Source organism: Lontra canadensis, unplaced genomic scaffold (genome assembly GCF_010015895.1).
Source record: "Lontra canadensis isolate GAN:19392208 unplaced genomic scaffold, GSC_riverotter_1.0 scaffold45, whole genome shotgun sequence".
Lineage (NCBI taxonomy): Eukaryota > Metazoa > Chordata > Mammalia > Carnivora > Mustelidae > Lontra > Lontra canadensis.
The window spans coordinates 14,889,228-14,911,476 of record NW_022631039.1 but is presented as its reverse complement, the minus strand read 5'-3'; the positions used below and the strand labels follow the sequence as shown (position 1 = coordinate 14,911,476).

Here is a 22,249-nt window from a genome sequence, read left to right as displayed (position 1 = left end):
GTGCCATACCACTACCCTCTAACAGTGGGGGAGGCTGCTGGGCACACACAGCAGCAGAGTATCATGCCCCACACAGAGAAGGACCCTGGGCTCGGGGTCCCAAAGATGACGAGGGTGGAGGCTTCTAGATAAAGCTGAAGACTGGCACATGTGCCTTCAGCCATGTCTCACCTAAAAGCTGTTAATACCACATGTAACCTTCCAAAACCAGGTCAGAAAGAAATAGAAAATCTGGACATACCGATTACTAGTAACGAAATGAAATCTGTAACCAAAGAACTGAAAACACACAAAAGTCTAGGACCGGATGGCTTCACCAATGAATTTTACCAAACACTTAAAAAGTGAATAGCTCTTCTCAAACCATAGCAAAAAAAAATAGAAGGAAAGCTTCCAGATTCATTCTGTGAGGCCAGCGTTACCCTGATAGCAAACCGGACGCACAGTGAGAAAAGAGCAACAGGTCCGTACCCCGATGAACACAGACGCAGAGACCCTCAGCAGCTTCTAGCAAACCCAGTCCAGCAAGACAATGAAAGGGCTGCTCACCCCAAGTAGGTTTCTTCAGGGATCCAAGGATGGCTCAGTATTTGCCAGCCAGCCAATCAGCGAGATCGGTCGCCTCAACAAACACTCAAAAACCATAGACCATCTCCACAGGTGCAGAAAAAGCAAAGGAAAGAATTTGACAAAGTATAACAGCTCTTCACAATGAAACCAAAGGGGTTAGACGGACAAGTGTCGACATGAGAGGCCTCCCGCTGCCCTCGCGTGCTGTAGGGAAGAGCAGCGCTTTTCCCCTGTGACCAGGAACAGGGATGACAGGATGGACAGTAGTAACTGGAAGCTCTATGGAGAAATGAGCTCAGGGAAGTTTCGTGACGACTTTGCGTTCTCTACCTTTCTTTATACCTACCCTGCGTGACTTAAAAAGACTAAGACTTTGGGGGCACCTGGGTGGCTCGGTTAGTTAAGTGTGTGCCTTTGGCTCAGGTCACGATCTGGGATCGAGTTCCCATGTCGGGCTCCCTGCCAAAGAAGAGGCACGTTTCGCCCTCTCTACCCCGCTCATGCTGTCCCTTTCTCTCTCTTGCTCTCAAAATCTTTAAAAAAATAGACTAGCACTTCTAAGGAAAAAAGTAAGCAGGAATTAAAAGCTACTATTACTGTAAATTGTTTGTAATTGCAAATTTTTCTTTACACCTACCTTAGGAAATGCTGCATTTAACAGAATGACTCTGTCTTGGGGCAACAGCGTGTACAGATGAAACAGTGTGACACAACCAAAAGGGGGTTGTGCAGACAGCTGTGCAGGGACAGGGTTTCTGCACGTTACTGAAGTTAAACTACTATAAATTCGATTTAGAAGATTATAAATTTAGGATGTTACATGTAATCCCCACGGTGACCGGGAAGAAAAGAGCTACAGAAGATACACAAAAGGGAATCAGGAGGGAATTCAAACATTGCACATAAACTAAACACAGAAGACAACAGGAATCCAGCAAACAAGGGAGAAAAAGCTGCAGGCCACATGTACACAGGGGACAAGACAGAAGATCAGTGAATCGGCAAACCTTGAGCTGGACGGACTAAGAAATTGACTCAAGTCACGACAATCGGACACAACGCTGGGGACGCTGCTACCAGAAATGAAAAGGTCTAGGAGAGCGTGCCGTGAACAGCCGTACACCAACAACAGGGTCACCTCGGTGAAGTGGACACGTTCCTGGAAACGGAAAGCCCACCAGGACCAAATCACGAAAAAGTGACCGTCCAAATGGGCCCCTGAACCAGTAAGGAGACTGGATCCATGATCAAAACTTCCCAACAAAGAACAGCCATGCCCTGACGGCTTTCCCGGTGAGTTCTACTAAACCCTTAGTGGCCAACACCGTCCTTCCCAAACTTTTCCGAAACAATCGATGGGGAGGGAGCGCTTCCTAACTCACCCCGCTGTGGTGTTGGTATCGTGCCCAGCATAGCCTGGAGACCGACACGACACACCTACAAGACCGCACGGACCAGTATCCCTTGTGAACACTGATGCGAAAATCCTCCACAAGATACAAACAGAATTCAGCAGCATATGAGGGACTAGATACCACGACCAAGTGAGATTTAGTCCTAAAATTCAAGGGATTCTCCACATGAAACTGAAGAAGGCAGTACACCACATGAACAGAATGAAGGAAAAACGGACCTCACGATCATCTTAGTTGATAAAGCATTTGACAAAATGCACATGGAATATCTGGGAACCCAAGTAGCCAAGTAATCCTAAACAAGAACAAAACGGGAAGAACTTTTAACAAAGTCACAGTAGAGTGTGACTATGGCACCAACATAAAGACAGACATGGGCCAGTGCGGTAGAAGAGAGCGCCCAGAAATCGGTCTCATTTGTTGAGAAAGTGCATCAACACTAACTAGGAAAGGACGGTCTTTGCAGTGGCGCTGGGAAACCTGGATATCCACGGGCAAAAAAATGAAGCTGGACTCTTAACCTCACATCACGTATTAAAAAACTGTGGAGGGGGCGCCTGGGTGGCTCAGGTCATGACCTCTGGGTCCTGGGATCGAGCCCCAAGTCTGGCTTCCTGCTCAGCGGGGAGTCTGCTTCTCCCTTTCCCCTCCCCCAAACACCCCTCCCCACCCTTGTGCTCTCTCTCTTTCGCTCAAATAAATAAAATCTTTAATAAATTTAACTCCGTGGATCAAGGTCCTAAACATAGAACCCAAACCATAGAAATCTTAGAAGAAAACGAGGCAAGAGATTCATGACGTCAGATATGGCAAGGATTTTGTTGGTCTGATACCACAGGCATAGGTGACAAAAGAAAAAGACAAATTGGACTTCATGAAAAATAAAAAAATTTTGTGCTTAAGGGGACACTATCCACAGAGTGAAATGCAAGGCCCAGTTTGGGAGAAAACGTTTTCAGGGCACAGATCTGATAGAGGCCCAATATCCAGGAAACAGAAGCCCTACAGCTCGACGCCAGAAGCGAACAACGGAAATCCAAACTGGGCCAAACGGGACCCGGACAAACCCTGCTCTGGAGATGAGCAGACGGCCGAGCGGACGTGCAGGGGGTGCTCACGTCTCATCAGGGAAGCACAGACGAAAGCAGTTCACACCACGGTGGCTGCCCGAAGCCGGAAACGGGGCTTGGAGGACGTGGAAACACGAGAGCCGTCGTGGACTGCAGTGGGGAGGGTCCTCCAAATATTAAACCATCGCCGGGGCGCCTAGGGGGCTCAGCGGGTTAAAGCCTCTGCCTTCAGCTCGGGTCATGATCCCAGGGTCCTGGGATCGAGCCCCGTATCAGGCTCCATGTTCAGCAGGGAGCCTGCTTCCCTCTCTCTCTGCCTGCCTCTCTGCCTACTTGTGATCTCTGTCAAATAAATAAATAAAGTCTTAAAAAAAAAACAAAACCCCATCGCCAAGTGATCCCACAATTTCACCTCTGGCCACATAATCACAGGAATTGAACGTAGGGCTCAGTGGTGTCGTAGCCCAAGTTCATAGCAGCAGCCTTCAGGAAACCACTGGGTGGGAGCAGGCCCTCCCCGTCAGGGGAGCAGCCAGCAGACTCTGTTCTGGGTGCACACGACAGATCGCTCAGCTTCAGAGCAGCCAGACCCCTGCCCTGTGGGGACGAGCCCCGAGGACCCCAGCCAGACAGAAGGACACACCCGGGGGCCCCAAGCATACGAGGACCCGGAGTCGTAAGGCTGACAGACACAAAGAGTGGACGGCGGGGCCTGGGCTGGGGGGAGCAGGCAGGGATCCGTGCGTCACAGGGACAGGATAGAACATTCTGGAGCTGGTGGGGGAACATCTACACGATGAATGTGCCCAGACCCATAATGCTTGAACGTCATGATAATGGCGAGTTTTAGGCTATTTGTACACATGAAGAAAGACTGCCAGACCCGGTCTCTAAAATGTCGCAGACACATTTCGTCCTTTAACCCACGGGCCGTGTTGCAGAGGTAAAAATGGAAAACCGAGTGATGAGGAGGAGGGGCCACCCATGCCGAATGGACAATCTGGCGGGCTTGGCGGGGGGCTCCCGGCCCCCTCGCCCTGCAGAGCATCTGGGAGGGAGGCGGGTGTGTCGGCCACAGAGCAGGACACGGCACACGTGGCCCCAGCCTGTTGCCTTCTCCCCCGTGGGCTCCAAGTCCGCTCCCCGGCAGGGGAGGGCAGGGTGGGGCGCTCCAGCTCCCTGCCCCCACCAACCAGCCCGGCCACCCACCTTCCCGTCCTCGTGGTAGACAAAGATGTTACGGGTACTGTTGTCCTTCAGGTAGGTGACCTGCAAGCCGTGGGGGTGGCCGATCTTGGCGGGCTGGAAGGTGGCGTTCAGATGCTCGATCTTCATGATAGCCTTAGGCTCCTTGGCCTGGAAGCAAGGCTGTGCCTTAGCCCCAGGTGGGCCTGTGGGCGCCGGCAGTGCTGTGTGGCTTTGGGGAAGTTACTTACCGTCTCTGGGTCTGGACTTCCTGATCTGTAGGTCTAGGGTAACAGCATCGCCCTCCCCAGGGACGAGGAAGGGGGCTGTTCAACTCCTAGGCAGATTGCTCCTCTCCCCTTCGGCACACCACTCCTCTGTCTGGTGTGGCCCCCCACCCCGGTCCTGTCCTGCCAGCCCGGCTCTCCTCTCCACCCAGGGGGCTGGCAGACCGCCCTGCGGATGCCTTCTGCCTCTGTCACTGGGGATGTCCTAACCTGGAGCTGGTCTGTGTGGGGCAGGGCCTGGCCAGTCACAGGGCCTTCGGAGCCCACCTGCCCTTTCCCCCTCACTGCCTGGATGACCCTCTCAGGCCCGGGAGTTGCAGCATTACCAAACCAAACCCGGCCCCAGGGAGCAACTGTGGCCAAGGCGTGGACAGACAGGGGTCCCCACGGGAGGGGGCAGCCACTCCAGGCCAGGCACTGCTTGAGGGCAGTTGGGGACAACATTCAGCCCCTCAGGCCCTGTGCTGCGCTCACATCATTTCTGTTGAAATACTTCAGCGAGCCTTCCCGTTCCGTCAGCACAAACTTCCGGCTTAAAAACTGCCCGTTGTCCCGGCCCCGCTTCCAGAGAAAGCCTTCTCGGTATCCTGGGGAGAGACCGGGCGTGGGTCAGAGGGTCAGAGTGGACCAGAGTGCAGGCTGTCATCCTGACCCACACAGAGGGTGTGGGCGGGAGGGCTCCAGCCAGCTGGCCAGACTGCTGGCCGGGAGACCCGTCGGCCTCAGGGCTGCGAAGCCTGGCAGCGCAGGCCCGATGCATTCACGGCGCTGGGACCCGAGGCCACCTCTGCTCCAACAGCTGCCCCCCACCGCTCGGGCTGTCTTCCTTCTTTCTGGAAGCGTAACAAATACGGGACGGGGTGCGATGTGCTGCCCTGTGTGCAGGCCCACGGGGAACGTGTGAGGTGCACCTGTGTGGCCAGCCAGGGTGGGTGCAGAGCAGGCTAAGGTGCCCACAGCCAAGTCCTCAGGACAGCACAGGGATAGGACTCACATATGGGTCTGGGGACAGGCAAGCGTCCTGCACTGTCTGGGGGTGGGGGACCAAGGCCCTCATAGGGGTCCTTGCACTTGGGAGGGGAAAGGAGAAGGGAGCATGGAAACCAGAGGTGTGGGGAGCAGCCGTCTCTGCCCAGCCCTGCACTCCAGCCCCTGACTCTGTGGGGCTCTGAGCTCAGATGCACCAGTCAGGCTGCGGGTTGGAGGCACGAGCCCTGTGGCCTGCTGTTCCTACAGCCGTCAGAAGGGATTACTGCTGCCGTGCCACTGTGACTTCCTCCCATCACGCTCCTGTCGGTGAGGCCCATTCCAGTACCTTGTGCCCAAGGAGATTGACCTGTGTGTCCCCACACTGTCCCTCCACAGGGCTGGGGCGGGAGAGGCGGCTGCCGCACTCCGAGCTCAACCGTGCCCGCCAGGACCAAAGCTCTGGGGACACCCACATTCCTTGGGTGTGTTCCTCGGGACCTCGCAGGTCACAGGCGGGGTCTGTGGTTCCCATACAGACCACCCAGCAGTCTTACCTGGGTTTCAGGGCGCCCCCCACCCCGGGGAACCCGTCCCACCGTCACAGGGGCTCCCAGCGCTGTGAGGCGCCCACCGAGGCCAGCCCACGATGGGAGGAGAAGGCTAGACCCGATGGGAGGTCCATGCTGGTGCAGGCTGTGCAGCCCGGGGCACTGAGCCCAGACCCTGACAGCCGCAGCGAGCTCACGTGCCGGACGCCCCCCTCGAGGCCCTGATCCATGCCCCGCGCCTGCAGCCCTGGCAGCCCCCTCCCTGACACCACAGACACAAGGAGCTATTTTCTCTGTTCCCAAGACATGCTGGTGCCTCTCAGTCTGTCGTGGGACAGCACCAGATGGGGCCTGTCCCCTCCCAACGCAGAGGAGCCTGGACCCCTGGGCCCCCTGTGTACAGCAGCAGCAGCAGGCACAGCCCCGCTGTGTGCACAGGGAGCAGGGCCACCACCGGGTCCCCAGGCCCACATGGGGTCTACCCCGAACGAGCACATGAGCAGTCTGCCCAGGCTGAAGCCCAAGTCCTCTGGCCTGCAGGTTGGCCTCGCCAGGGACACAGGGGAGCGCTCACGGGCAGCTTCTGCACAGCGGCCGGAGCCCTGACACCTGCAAGGAGGAGCCCGCCAGCACCTCTGAATGGTGCCCAGGGCGAGGCCCTGGCCAAGCACGTGAGCCCTGGTGGCCCCAGAAGAACTTCCAAGTCGGCATCCTCCTTGTACAGGAGGGGAAACTGAGGCACAGAGCTGCGAGGTCCCGGTCCAAGGTCACCTTGCTAGCCAGCATTGACCTTCGGCACTGGCTGGGACTCCTGGCCCACAGGCCCCCTTGCCCAGCCACCCTCACCCCAGCGGCCACCTGCCTTCCCTGTTGGGCCCAGCAGGTGGCAGCAGCGTCTCAGGCCCTGACAGGCAATGGGCCAGGGGTGGGGACACAGCACAGCCGGCCACCCCACACTCCCACTGGCGCAGGCTGGGCTGGAAGCCGCGGGTGGAGGGAAGTGCTGGCCCCAAGTCTGTCTGGCTCCTGGGCCGTGTGCTGCCCGCCAGCCAGCCGCCAGGAGGCCTAATTTCAGGCACCGCAACAGTGGCAGCAATATTTTCAGAAAGGCGCTGGCCAGGGTCCCTGACTTGGCCCCATCCAAGGGACGCCTGTTTGGCCCTCGGCCCGAGCCAGCGGCCTGCCTGTCACACCGGGGGCCCGGCGGACTCTAGGGCTCTACGCTGTCGTTTACACAGCCTCAGGGTCTTCGTGCTGCCCCCCTCCCACACGCCCCTGCTGACCGCACCCCTGCCAGGGGGGTCTCCCCCAGCAGCCCGCACTGGACAGGACCCAGCGGTGCCTCCTGACGCATAGGTCTGCAGCTGGGCCATTTCCTTTCCTCCCGAAGGAACGGCTAGTCCGGGGCAGAGGTCAGATGCTTCACTCCGCACTCGCTGAGCACCTACGGTGTGCCACGCCTACTACATGCCGGGCCCTACCACAAGCCAGCACCCACCGCGTGCCAGGCCCACCTGCTTGGGAGCTGGGAGGGCCGCCCTGCTCCCTGGGGCCTCCCCGGCTGCCTCCTCCTGGAAGCCCACCTGAGGAGCACCTGGAGGAAGCACAAGGAACCTCAGCACCGTCCGTGGGGACCGGAGGCCACTGTTCCCCCAGAAATGGCCAAACCCTGACACGAAACAGCCCGCCCCAGGTGCAGGCACGCACACAGGCACGGCGCTCCCTTCGCCGGAGGCCCTGCAGGATGGTGGGGTCGCTCCGAGACCCCGTCTCAATCAACGAGGAACCGCCACGTGCTTCACACACGACCCAGAAACCCATGTTCACGTGGAAGCCTGTATCCCGAGTGGCTCGCACTGGACGCGACCCACTGTCTCCAGCTGTGGACCTCATCCACAATGCAACCCTCCGACCCCGCACAGAGCCACGGGGACGGCACAGCGGCCCACGTCGCCTGCAGCTGGCTCCATGGAACAGCACCAGCAGAGGTGTGACTCGGGCACGGAGCCGCTCAGGGGCTGCGGCAGCTGACAACACCTGCCTCCGTCACGGCTCGCACACCCATCCCCCACACGTGGGACGGAGCTCATACGTGGCCTGTCCCTTACGTGAATAAGTTATACACTGATCTCTTCACTGGAGCAGGGACATGTGGCCTTGCTCTGTGGGGCAGGAGGGCTCCCTGGGTGGCTCACACCACGGGTCGCCCTCCCAGGGCAAGAGACGGGCCCCCATGCCACGCGGCCTCTGCCAGGGGACACCGGGTTGAAAGGTGCCCTCTGGGCGTAGAGCCAGGACCTGGGGAGACACCAGGGAAACTGAGGCCCACCTTGATCCTCCCCAGAAGCACCAGGGCCTACTTTCAGGCCTATAGGTTCTGTTCCCTGAGAGGCTGACATAGGGGCCCAGCACAACCTCCTGCATGGCCAAGTCCATGTGCCCCAAACCTGGTCCCCACGCAGAAGACTCCGCCAGGAAGTGGCCAACAGCAAATCCAGTAGGGGGAGGGCGGGGAAGCACATCTGGCTGAACCCCACAGCACCTTCCCTTGACTAGACCTGCCCCAGCCACCCCAGGGATGCCTCAGGGACACTGGGCACCCCACACCTGACATCAGTGCTTCCAACGACGACCCCGAAGGGGAAACTGAGACACAGGGCAGGGACGGGCTCTGTCCCTCAGGGAGCCCTGGCCCCGCAGCCCTCTGAGGCTCTCTGCCCACCCCCACCCCGGAGACACTCAGGACAAAGGCAGGGCTGGGCAGCAACTCTGGGACCAGCCGGGCTTTGCACAGACAGGAGGCAGGGGGAGGGGGTCTGAAACCTCGGCAGGAAATGCTGTGTCTGTTGGTGACTGGGGGCGGCCTAGGCGGCCTGGCCCTCGGGACAACAGGGGGCATTGTCTGGTCTGTGAAAGGCCGCCACTGAGGCTGTGGATCAAGGCGGGGCAGTGTGGGGAGGGAGCCAGGAGCAGCTGTCTCCAGGGTCACCCCTGTGAGCTGGGCTGGGGCGGCGGGGGGGGTGCTTTTCTCCACACACCCGCGACCTTGGCCGAGGGCGGGGTGCACCAGGCTGGTGCCCCGTGGAGCCCCGGGCCCTGCAGCCTCCCCATGGCCCTCGCTCCCTGACACCAGCTGATGCCTGCCCTGTCGGCGCTCTGATGCGCACGACCTGAGAGGAGCCACGGCAGGGCCCCAAGCCGGGCAGTCACCCCTGATGACACTACTACCCCCACTCCCGTCTGCCCCACGATGCCTCTGAGCACACACGCCGGCCGCTTCTCAACCTTGATGCCCCAGAGGACTGCTGGTCAGTCACTCTGCTCAGCGTTCCTCCGGTGGGGTCTGTGTGGCGTCTCAAGGCCAAGGCGAGCCTGTGCATCTTGGGCAGGAACGCTACAGTCCGGGCACCGGCGCCCCGTCCACACCAGGGGAGGCGGGTCCGGCAGCTCTCGGCCAGCCGGGCCCTTTCCTCCAGCCCAGGGCACGTCCAGGGGAAGATGCTTCCAGGTGAGCACGTTCCGCGTCACCCCCCCACAGCTTCCTTGGACTTTGGCGCCTGGCGTGGTACGGACCACACCTGCCCCGCTGGGTCCTTTGCCCGCTGATGGCCCCACACACCCATTTCTTCCTCGGACTGTGGACCTCCCTCTCCTGTCAGAAGGGCTGAGCCCTCCTCCCTCCCTGGCCCACGCCTGCCACGGGCAGAGCTCACAGCCTTTCCTCTGTGACCCGTCTTGTTGCCCTCGCATCCAGCTTTGGTGCCTGGAGCCCTTGCTCCCGGGAGGCCCGGCGGGACAAGCTGTAGGTGGCACGGCCCATGCCCACCATGCCCCCTGCAGGTCCCCGAGGCCTCTCCAAGCCGTGGGCCTCACATGGCTCCCAGGACAGGGGCCATTCCTGAGGTCGTCTCCCTTCCTCCTCGTGGGAGGGGGCGGGCCTACTTGCGGGGCCAGGTGGGCATGTCCTGCCCCGACCTGGGACAGGGCTCTGACGGTAGCAAGTGCCCACAGGAATCCCCTGGTGCGTCTCCCAGGGCTGGGTCGGGGGCGGGGGGAGCCCGCAAAGAGGCACCGCAGGGTCAGGGAGCCTCGGGGGTTTCCTGCTCCTCCCCTCCGCCGGACTGGGGCTGGCGGCAGGGAGCTCCGTGGGGCTGGGGGCCTGCCCCCTTCTACCCCTGGGCTGCACAGGCCTTGGGTCTAGATGCACCTGGCTGGCCAGGCCTCAGAGGCTGTGGGGTGTGGGGCCCCAGGAGGGCACATGGGGGGCACCAGGGAGGCTTCTGCCATGAGCAGCCGTTTGGGGCCAGCGGGGCACCTCCCCACAGGATGGTGGCTTGATGCAGACCTGGGTGGTAGCAGGTGGGATGGAGCCCCGGAGGGCTGGAGGGGCTGACAGAAAAGCCACGGCTCCGAGCCCCTGGCTCAGGGCCTACCACCATGGCCCTCCTGCAGTCCCCTCTGTCCCCAGCCTGACATCTCACTCTTGCCCAAGAGGGAGCCTGTGGAAGGCTGATGGCACCAGGAGCTTAGAGGAATGCCTTCTACTGGGAGACCCAGGACAGTGAGGCAGGAAGGACCCCAGCTAGTCATGGGGTCAGTACCACCTCCAGAGCTCCAGAGGCAGGAGGCTGAGGGGGACACCTGGCCCTCACAGGCCCTCGCACCTGGAACGGACCCAATCATGCAGGGAAGAGGTCTGTTAGTGCCGCTGCCCTGTGTGCACCCCCCACTTCTGGAACCCAGACCCTGCTTCTTCCCGAGAGGGCAGCTCCAGGACCCAGAGGCAGGCCTACATCACACCTCCCAGCCTCCATGACTGGACCCCATGGCGCGCCCACTCCGTACCACCTGGGCCCAGGCCCTCCCACCAGCTTCTGCTCCCCCTGCACACAGCCCAGCACAGGGCCACCTCCCCAACCAGCCAGGGTGCCCAGTGCAGCCCTGCCATCCCCATGGCACCTGCCCCGTCTGAGCTGGGCTGCTGAGGGCTGTGGGACCTGAGCACCAGGCCACCCAGCTTGGCGTCAGAAGGACCAGACATGGGCCCAGACCAATTAGCCCATCCTCCAGATTTGAAATGAGTCTGGCAGTGCCAGGACCAGGGGGGACAGAGGAAAAGAGAGGAACAGAAATACAGAGACACAAAGAGACAGGAACAAAGACAAAGAGAGATACACAGAAACAGGGACAGAAGGACAGGCAGAGACAGAGACAGAGACCCAGAGACAGAGACAGAGACCCAGGGACAGGGACAGACAGGCAGGGCCAGAGGGAGAGGCACAGAGACCAGGGGCACAGAGTGCCGGGCTTCACCTGCGGAGTAGGGCTCCTGCTTGTCCGGGTGGGTGAACTCTTGCCGCTCGTACTTGGCCCGGATCCACTGCTCGCGCAGGAGTCTGGGAGGAGAGAGAGCATCATGCTGGGCTGGACCTCAGGGCTCCTGGAGGCTGCTGGCGCCCCGTGGGCAACATGCGTGTCCACCACCTCCGGAAGGGGGAGCTGAAGGGCTGCCAGCTTTCATGTTTAAAATTGTTTGCCAATCAAATAGTTTTACTACTAAAAGCTCTCCTTAAAAAAAAGTCAGCCCTGGGGTGCCTGGGGGGCTCAGTCAGTTGGGCATCTGACTCCATTTCAGCTCAGGTCACGATCTCAGGGTCACAGGATGGAGGCCTGCATGGGGGGGCTCTAGCTCAGCAAGGAGTCTGCGTGAGCTGCTCTCTCTGCCCCTCCTCCAGCTCACATGCTAAAGTAAACAGATAAATCTTTGAAAACACATCAGCTCTAGGGGCTCCTGGGGGCTCAGTCGCTGCTGTGAGCAGCTCCTGATCTCGGGGTTGGGAGTTCAAGCCCCATGTTGGGTGTAGAGACTGCTACAAAAATTTAAAAAGTCCTAATTCACATATGAGCAAATGCAGTCACTGAAGGCTCAAATACAGAGCTTCACAGTCCCTCCCAAGGTGGTCCCACCATCACCCCGGAGAGTACACAGGCCCCTGCCGTGTGGGCGGGGCTGTGTGGCCGCAGGTGTGGCCTTCTGTGACCAGCTGGCGCACAGAGCGTCTAAGGTTCACCCTCGCTGTGGCACTCGCCCATCGTGCCCATGTCTTCCCGCAGCTCAGTCCCCTGCAGTCCCCGCCCCAGGCCTCCCTCAGGCTGTATCCCTCAGGTAGGATACAGTGGCTGCAGAGGAGGGCTGCTGTGCCCTGGCCACCACCCCCCCGGCCCCTCCATGGACCCCTGGGCTCCAGCTCCTCACGCTCTACGCCCTGTACCTTGGCAGACCCCAGGGTTCGGGCTCGGCGTCCCGTCCCTGCCGCCACCCTGACCCGGGCCACCCCCATGGTCTGCTCTCTGAAGCCACTCAGAGCCCTCCGTGGCCCCCCTGTCTTGGCTCTTCTGGTGCTGACGAGACCCTCATTGATCCCCAGCTCAGCACCACTGGCAGCCCCCGGGCCCCCATTTCCAACTCTCACAGCTGTGCCAACCCCTCCCGTCCCCAGACAGCGGTCTTGGCCATCGTTCCTACATCCCAGTCATGTCAGCTTAGCAGGCATCACGACAGAGATCGCTCAAGACCTCAAGGGTCCTCCGGCTCTGAACCACGCACACCCAGGTGTGTCTGGGACCCCAGCACGGCCCCTGTTTCCACCCAGGAAGGCACACAGAATGCAGCACATGGGCCACCTCAGGCCTCATGCGGGGCCCGTGCGGCCAAACCAGGCTCTGGGGGCCCAGCTCTGTAGCGTGCACATGGTCCTGGGGCCACCGGCAACCGGCGCTCCCAGGGGCCTCTGAAAGCCGCCTCCTGAGCCCCTCTCCTGGGATTTACCATCTCCTGGGTCCCCAGTCCCCAGGTCAGGTGCAGAACCAGGCCCTCCTCCAGGGTCCTCAGTCTCAGCCCATCTCTGAGCAGACCCTCCCTGGGTCCCAGCACCCCTCCCTCCTCTTCTGAGGACCCTCGCCATTGCAACTCTGCCACCTGAAACCTGCATGCCCTCATTCCAGGCCCTTTAATTCATCTGCAAAGACCCTGGTCCCAGATGAGGGCCCTTCATAGGTCCTGCGGTTCAGACCTGACCTGCCCGTTGGGGGACACCATTCAACTCCCCAGGTCACCTCCCACACCTGCCTCTCCGTAACACAGGACCCACATGCCCGGCTGCTCAGACACATGTGCGAGCCAAGTCCTGGCATGTCGTGCGATGCAGAAAGCTAATGGCCCTTCCATGGCCTTGTCCACACCCTGTCACGCAGGGCACCCACAAGGGCCCAGGCCAGTGCCTCTGCATGGACACCGGCCCCCGAGGCCCCGCCTGAGCCTGGCACAGAGGCTCTCAGCCACAGTAGGAGGGAGCCCGGGCAGCAGCCACCAGGGGGGAGTCCCCACCCTGCTCGGCACACCGATCCCGAACCTCTCAGTCACCAGGGGCCCCGACATGGCCAGGGTGACACCCTGAAGCCATCTGGCCCCGCCTCCTCCACCAGGGAAAACCAGCATCAAAGGGGGTTCCCACTCTCCACCAAGCCTCATGACAAGGGAGCCCCAGAGCCCCAGCGGACGCTGCTCTTGAACCTGAGACCCACCCTGTGCTCTTGGGAGCTTAGGGGGAACAGCCTTCACTGCCTCCCCGCCAGGGTCTTGGGGTCAGCATGGGTCCCCTGAACCCAGAGCAGCTACGGAGCTGGGATGTGGGCTAGACAGGTAGCCTGGAGCTGGGAGGGCAGGGGGCGGCCAGCTGAGTGACGTGACCACCGCCCCGGTGTGTAGTGGCCCCCAACCCTGCCCCGCCGTGGAGTTGCCCTGCTCTGACGCCCCGAGCCCACCTCCCACATTCACACAGCCCGTCGGGGGTGCCCCCAGCGCCAGACAGGCAGCGGACCCTTCCGTCCCCCCAACCCCCTGAAGCTGCAGCAGGACCCCTACAAAAACGTGGCTGTTTACTGGCTATGGTGTCGGGTGTAGGCGTCTGACCGCCGTTCCTGACTGCCCTCCTGCCGCTGTTCCATCAGCCTCTGAGTCCCATGCTCTAGGACACTCTGCCCAAAGTCCCAGGCCTGGGCCTTCCCTCCTGGGGAGGTCACTGCCCTTGGTGCCTCGGTCTCCCCTTCCACAGGGTGGATAGCTCATCCCGGTAGTGTCTTTCCCTTCCTTTGTACCTCCGGGAAACTGACCATACACCCTCCCCACCTGGTGAGCCCACGGCCCCGCCCACCAAGCCCCACCCACCGTGCCCCGCCCACGCCCTCTGAACACTCCAAGGCGGACGCAGACCTATCATTTCATCTGCCGGATTTCTGAGACCGTTATGGGTTGAACTGCATCCACCGATCTCTAAACTATGTTGGAGTCCTAAGTCCCAGCCCCTTGCAGATGGGTCCGTTTGGAAGGAAGACGGTTGTGGATTGGCGAGTTGCAGTGTGTCAGGCCAGAAAATGGGGGCGACCCCAGAGAGAGGGTCTGGACAGACACAGGACAGCCAAGTGGGGCGCGTCAGCTGAGTCCCCTCCTGGGCTTAGAGCCCCGCACACCTGGACCACTGGCCCCCAGGAGGTGAGACGGTGCATTTCTGTTGTGCGAGCCGACCTAGCTGGGCTCTCGTCCCCCTGGCCCCAGGAAGCCAGCACACAGGCCCGTCCAGCTGGGAGCCCTGCCCGCCGAGGGCTCCAGCCTTCCCCCAGGCCCCTGCGAGGAAAGCAGGGGGGCCGGGCTCGCCGCAGAAGCAAAACCGAGAGGCGCCCTGCTGACTTTCTTCCCGCGACGCCAGAGCTGAACCCGAGGGCAGTGGGGCGAACACAGGAAGGGGGCCCAGGTCCCCGCCTCTCTCTGAGTCACTGCCTGACATGAACATGACCTTGTCCCCCAGCCTTCTTGCCCGTGGGCTCCAAGTCCCAGATGGGAGGTGGGGGGAGGGCACACATCCCATGGTTCTGTCCTCAGGACCCCCAGGGGGCCTCCCTGGAGCCCGCGGCAGACCCCTGTTCCAACAGTGCCCTTTTGGGGGGTGCTGCACAGAGGCATTCAAATGACACCTCCCACCACGCAGGGCACCCCACACTGAGCTCCGAGTGTCGGCTACCATGCACCGGCCTCGCCGCTGCCCAATCAACTAGCGCTTCCTGCAAGGGGCTTGGACCCCAGCCCTGTAGGCATCTGCGTCCTCCTGGGCCTCGGGAGCTTGGCCTGGGCACACCTAAGCACCTACTGAGTGTGGGGACAGTGGCAGGCTCAGCTCCCACAAACCTTCACCTCATGGAGGCTTCTGGAAGGCGAGGACTGCCTGGGATCCGCTTGCTCCCTCCCAGGCTGCCCAGTTACCTGGACACGGCGCAGGGACGGATTCTGCGAGCTCGTCTCGGGGACCAGGACACAGAGGCACCTGCCGGGCGTCCTGGCCGGGACACGGCCTGGGGTCAGGCTGTCCCTTGTCACCCACTCCAAAGGGAGATACAGGGCACACATGCAGATAGGCAGACCGCAAAGCACAGCCTGCGGCCGAGGTGACGAAATCAGGCTGCAGAAATAGTTGCCCAGCCTCACTGATTCGGAACAAGACGGCCAGGCGGGGCCTCGGGCTCTGATTTCCCCCTGAGTCCAGGAGTGGCTGGTGGTGGGGGGAGGCTCAGGATGTGACCCGGTACTTGCACCAGGGTGGGTCCCTGGCAAGGTGTCCTGTCTCCAGAGACCCTGCAGCCAGCAGCAGCATCTCCCCGGCCCGGGAGGCAGGTGGGCCAGGTCCTCACCCTCCTTTCCAAGGAGAAACCCGCCCTCAGGCAGGTGGACAGGAGCAAGGAATTCCCAGCGTCCAGCCCACATCCCAGGTTCTCACCAGCTTGTCTGCTGGGCTCTGTGTCACCCCGGGAAACTCACTCAACCCCTTTGGGCCCTGGAAGCACCCTTGTCCAAAAAGGGCCGTTGGGTCTCCAAGCTGTGGCTGAGCCACCGGGACTCTGGCCAGGAGACACAGGGCAGTCGGGGACTGTGGGGAATGCCCAAGGGGCAGGGTCTGTGCTGGGGGGTGGCCCCCAGGGAGGGAGGGGATTCCGGGAGGTCGAGAAGTACTGGGAGAAGGGGTGCCTGGACAGGGCTGGACACCATCCTGAGCTGCTCAGTGTCCTCCTCTGACCCCCTGGGGGCACACGAGGCCCCTGGAGACCCAGGCTGAGACCCAAAGGGAGGGCTTCCCTTCCCTCCCTCCCTCCCTCCGGCCACCAGCCACCATCCCAGTGGCAGGTTCTGGGGACCTGGTCGCCCTCCCCAGCTCCCAAGCAGCAGCCACTGCCCCTCCCGGTGCGTCCTTCCGACACCAGCCCCGGAGAGACCCCCATCACTTACTGACAGTCGGAAAACGTGGGCCGGTAGTAGAAGGGAGGCACTTTGGACTCGTACTTGTCCCTCGCAGCGTCGTTCCCGTGGGAGGCCATGAACTGCAGAGGGAGGATGGCGTCAGTGCTCCCAGAGCCCAGGTCCAAGGCAGGGGCCAGCCGTCCCCAGGGCCCTGGCAACCCCCCAGCCCCTCCTGCCCCAGGGAAAGCAGTTTGCAGTGGCCTCAGTGACAGCATCTGCAGTTCTGCCAGGGGCTCTGGGGAGGGTGGGCCGTGTGCTCCTCACAGCACCCGGGGCTGCAGAGCTGCTCCCTCAGCCCACGCAGCCCCATCCCTGCCTCATGCAAGGCCCGCTCTCCACTCCTCTGACCCACACCCCATAGGCAGCCCTTGAGTAATGGGCACAGTGAGGGCCCTGAGATGGAAACTGGCCTGGGGAAGAAAGGTCTGTGTTCCCCCAAGGTTGAGGGGGAGTCAGAGTGGCAGGAGTCAGGAAGCTGGAGCAGGTACTACACAAGAAGTGGGGGGAAAGCAGGTGCAAAGGCCCTGGGGGCAGTGCTAGGTGTGTTGAAGCAGATGCCTCTGGCTGGGTTGGCATGGGGAACAGGGAGAGGACCCGCGGGGCCTGATGCATGGTGGCCTCAAAAACAAGGAAAGCAGAGGGAACTCTTTCTGCTCCAATCCTGCCTCCTTCCTGACACCGCCACCCCCAAAAGAAAGCCTTCTTCTAAAAGCATTGAGCTCTGAGGATGATCGATTCGTGATCATGGCCAACCCAAGTGGGTCAACTGGGAAAAATCACCGACAATAAGTCACTTCAGCAAAAGGCTGGTACCAAATTAGAATTTCAAAATCAGTTGCTTTTCTATCTTAAAACCTCAATCAAGATCTTGGCAAAATATGGAAGAGCCAGTCTCATGAGAAATGCTCAAAGTCTCCACAGAGATAGAACATCCGCGCCCCCAAGGGACGCCCCAGAGATCTTGCACAGAGACGTGCCTCGGAAGGGTGGGACACACGCTCCCTCCTGGTGTTGATCTATGTGGTTTTTGAAGTTGTCAAAAAAAAAAAAAAATTTTTAAAGCTAGCAATGATTCTAAAGTTCATTTCAAAATTAACAAGCAAAAATGTTCCAAAAAATTCTGCAAATACTCTTCCTACCAGATACTAAGACCTGTTACGGACTGGAGAGCTGAATCAATGCCACCAGTAAGAGGTCCAGAAACAGATCAACGGGGGGTGGGGGGGCCCATTTGCTGACAGACAGTTTGGGGAGGAAACTGGGAAACCAGCAAAGAAAAAGTGCTGTTGGACGCAACCCTTCAGCCACATAAGCTCCAGCTGAATCAAAGACGTGATTTCCAAAATCAAATAGTAAGAGTAGTAGATGGAAACCGTGGTATAATTTTAAGAAATTACTTTAGAAAAATACGGGAGGAAATCTTTCTGGCTTCGGATTAAGAAATGGTTTCTTAGAGGTGATCCCAAAAGCACAAACAACAAAAGAAAAAAAAATGGAACTTCATCAAAGTTAAACCCCTCTGTGCTTCGAGGGACGCTGTCGAGGGCGCGCAAACATTACAATAGATGGGACACGCCAGCCGCTGAAGGCCACAGTGCGTGGCTGTCTTGGCGCACAGTGGCCGGAAGGGGCGTCTGCCCAGACGCAGGATGCAGCCGGGCAGCTGCGGGGCCGGAGGGCCACGCACTGGGTCTCCTTGCAGGTGCTGGGGATACGTGGAGCCAGACATGGGTGGGGGCTGCCCCACCCATGAACATGGTAAGTGCCACTGGGCTGTTCACTAACATGGTGGGTTTATGTGACTCTCAGCTCAGTAACAAAACACATACCCCTACAGCTCCTGGAGTACATACACGGCACGCTTAGCTTTGCAAACATTTTCTTTCAAAAGGGAAGTTAACAGATAACCCACAGAAGGAGAAAAACTATCTGCAAATACCGGATCCAATGAGGGACTCGAGTCCAGAACATAGAGAGGATCCTGCGTAAACGCTCCTAGCTCCAGAATAGAGAGACGACCTGTTTTTAAAGCTGGTAAAGGGGGGCGCCTGGGTGGCTCAATGGGTTAAGCCTCTGCCTTCAGCTCAGGTCGTGATCTCAGGGTCCTGGGATCGAGCCCCAAGTCAGGCTCTCTGCACAGCGGGGATCCCACTTCCCTCCCCCCTCTCTGCCTGCCCCTCTGCCTACTTGCGATCTCTGTCGAATAAATAAATAAAAATACTTTTTAAAAAATAAAGCTGGTAAAGGGTCTGAACGGTGATGTCTCCGAAGGACACACAGACGGCCAACAAGCATTGAAAGAGCTGCTCCCCACCGCTCACTGCCTGCGAGACCCAAGTCAAGGCCACAGCAGGGCCCACCCGCGCCATGAGGGAGGCTGGAATCGGAGACCAGCCCGTGAAGGGCTGGGGGGGACCAGGACCTTCCTGCAGCGCCAGCGGGCCCCTACCTCCGTGCCGGGCAGGCTGGCTCGTCCCCACCAGACACAGCCACGCTGCGCCGAGCTGGCCCAGGGCAGTTCCCAGCAGCATTATTCACGGCAGTGGAAAACAGAGGACCCATGCGGCCACCGCCGATGGGTGGGTACATCACCGAGCATGGTCTGCCCACACAGCAGGAATTATTCCGCGACAGAAAGGCGTGTGGCTGGGACACCTGCCACCCTGTGGATGACGCCCAGACACGTGGTGCTCCACAGGCAGGGGACAGCGACAGGACAGAAAGCACACCTTCCTGCTCCAGCGTGGGCCGGGCGGCAGTCATGGGGGGGAGGGGGAGGGGCTGGGGGGACTTGTCTGGGGAAAATCTTCCTAGCTCGGGCAGTGGGGGTGACTGTGCAGTCGTGGGGGGTAGTGAAGCCCCCACCGTACATGGCATACACCTTCCGCCTCAGTGATGCCATGATGAGTCAAACCGGCCTGGGATAGCACAGGCCCATCGAAATACCCTAGAACCCTGAAAACCACAGAGGACCAACAGATGAGACTGCATCAAAGTCAACAAGTTTCCACTGCAAAACCCAGCACGAGCAAAGTCAAAAGACGACCCAGAAACACTGTCTCCTACTACCACCTCAAAGGGTTAAATCCCCAAATATAGAAGAACACGAGAAAGCAAGGGGCCAAGTGCGTGCAGAGAAAGCCACAGACTCTAAAGCATGTCACAAGGTGCTCAGTGTCCTTCAAGACCCAGAAATGCCACATGACGACCCCACAGGAACACAGCCGAGGAGGGACCCAGGGGCCAGTGTGCAGGGATGCTGCAAAGGGTCTCCCGTGGGGGAGGCACAGAAGCCACTAGGGCGGGGACTGCAGTCACGTGGCCTTGGACCCTGCGCTCCCACATGCAGGGATAGGCTTCCTGGAGCTGCCTGTGGTCCTGCAGGGACACAGGAGCACCTGCCTGGGGGGGTCACTGAACCTCCAGGCATCCGGTTCAATAGATCTGCATTTGCGGAGAGGAACCCCATGTTCAGGGGCACCTCAGGGCCGGCCACCTGGGGGTCCCCCATAGAGTCACACGCTCCCTGTGTGCACACGGCCTCAGGGAAGCCTCCCGGGGCTCGTCACAGACAAAACAAGGTCTGTCTACACAGTGGACGTCATCCCCTCATAAAAGGAGCGAAGCCCAGATGAGCCAGAACGCCGGCGACCCTGGACGCGGGGAGCTTGGTGAAAGAAGCTGGACCCCCAAGGCCCCCCAGTGCCTGATGCCTTCCACAGAAATGCCCACAGTGGGCACATCTGCAGGGATGCAGAGCAGACGAGTGACGGCTAGAGCCACGGGCTCCTTTCTCAGGGTGAAATGTCCTACAGGTGACCTTAATGACAGCGGCCTGTGAACACATGGAGGGCCGCCAAGTGGTGCGCCGCAGACAGGTGACCTGGGTGCCAAAGGCACAGGACACGTCTCACCCCCACAGGCCGCCCCCTCCCCCCTTGCCCTGTCCCCAAACCCCCCAGTCCCTCCCCCTCCCCCCACCCTCAGTCCCCACCCATCCCCCTTCACATCCCTATCCCCGTCCCTCCCACGCATCCCCCCTCTACCCCCTCCCCTCCCCCCACCCTGTGCCTCTACCCCTCTTCCCCTCTGCCTCCCCGGTCCCTCCCTCTCACCCCTCTGCCCTCACCGCCACCCCCCACTGCCCCAGCGCACTGGCCCCAGTGAGCAGCCACGAGCACGTCTGGGGTGTCTGAGCTGTGGGGCTGGGGCTGAGGGAACCCAGTGAGCAGCAGGACTTCAGGGTCTTGCCCCAACCTGCCACGGCCCCGCCTGTTCGCACACCCATACCTCCACTTGGGCCTCCTCCCAGGCATCCAGACGGACAGACTTCACCTTGCTGACCTGGGGAATGTTCCGGTGGATCCCAGAGCAGCTCAGACAGATGAACACCCCCAAGGTGTAGGAAGCCCAGTCGGGATCTGGAAGGCAAAGGCCAGATGCTCAGGGAGGCTCCGCTCCAGGGAATGAGGTACAGCCGGGACTCTCTCTGGCCTCAGTCTCCCCATCTATGCTGAGGGGGGCTGGCAAGGAGATCCCGGAGGCTGACGGCCTCGGGTCCCACACGAGGACCCTCCCGCCTGCCAGCTCCGCAGACACCCTGGTGGACAACCCGTGGCCGTGGGAGACGTGCTAGATGATGCCACGTGGTTGGCGCCACATGTCAGGCATGACAGGGACACTGGCTTGGCCATGCACCTGGACACACCCTGACATCTCACTCAACCGCAAAAAGCATCAGGAACCTGTGTGCGCAGCAACGTGCCGGGTGCAGATGGCCGCGTGGCCCACCCTGGGTCCAGGCCAGGGGAAAGCATGCTGGCGATTTTTCCCATTGACCTGGGCTAGCAGTGGAACATGGCACACCCCGTACTGGTAACTGAGTGTGGGGCTGGGGGCCGAAGGAGGGAAGCACCTTCCACTCGTAAAAAAAAAAAAAAAAAAAAAAAAAAAAAAAAGCTTCTCCTGCCTCAGGCTGGTTTCAACCCAGAGGCCAGGAACCCGAGGCCTCTCCTCAGACACCAAAGGCCGGCCCACAGGTCTCAGCACTGTGCAAGAGGCCTGTCACAGGGTGTATGCCTGTCTGGGTGTGCCCGTGTGTGCGCTAGAGGCGTGTCACAGGGTGTGTGCCCATGTGTGTGTGCACAGGTGTTAGGGGCTGGGGCACCAGGCACCCCTGCTTTCTAGAGCTCTGGCCCTGGGGGTGCCCGGCCCCAGCCCTGGCCTTGCAGTGGCCCCAGGGCACTGGCCCTGGCCTTGGGCCACAGCCTCCCTCCCTCCCTATTTGAGGAGACAAGGGTGGGCTTGCTGTGAGATCCGAGAGGGACATGAGGGCCAGTGAGCACAGGGGTCCTGGTGGCTACAGGCCTTGCTCACTTTCCAGACCTGGCAGCCGAGCACACAGCGTCCCTGTCCCCAGCCCTGTGACACCCATGGGGTGTATGACCTGCTCTGGGGTCCCGCAGAGGAAGTGGAGGCCAGGAAGGCAGGTCGCTTCTAAGTGGCCCCCAGAATAGAGAAGTTTCAGGAGAAAAACAGCCACGTCACCGGTGGGCCCCCTGCCGAGCCCCACGGGCCGCCTGTCCATGGGGGCTGGGGATCCTCCCAGCCCTCACCTCGAAGCGTGTTTAGGGGGTGGGGCGGCTGGTGCAGGGTGGGACTCCTGGTGAGTCTGGGGGGCTGAGGGGTGGAAGTGACCCCACGCACAGACACAGGCTCCTGCCCAGGAACTTGGAGGCTGGCGCTCTGAGACCCACTGGGGCCCCAGTCCCCGCCTCCACCCTGTGTGGGGTTGGCTGACATCAGCCTTCCACTGGGGCCAGCCCAGGGAGCCCGAGGCCTCAGCCTTGGTTCTGGGGCC

At 60.6% G+C, this 22,249-nt stretch overlaps 1 protein-coding gene across 1 annotated transcript in view; it reads right to left on the bottom strand.

Annotated features, from left to right (window-relative positions):
* ADAP1 (ArfGAP with dual PH domains 1) overlaps positions 1–22,249 on the bottom strand; it is a 48,915-nt gene that overhangs the window by 3,019 nt on the left and 23,647 nt on the right. The window contains exons 2-6 of the mRNA XM_032872834.1: positions 20,680–20,810; positions 16,378–16,469; positions 11,358–11,440; positions 5,002–5,114; positions 4,265–4,411 (exon numbers count right to left, since the gene is read on the bottom strand). Coding sequence (XP_032728725.1) covers positions 4,265–4,411; positions 5,002–5,114; positions 11,358–11,440; positions 16,378–16,469; positions 20,680–20,810 — 566 coding nt within the window. The remainder of the gene's footprint in view (positions 1–4,264; positions 4,412–5,001; positions 5,115–11,357; positions 11,441–16,377; positions 16,470–20,679; positions 20,811–22,249) is intronic.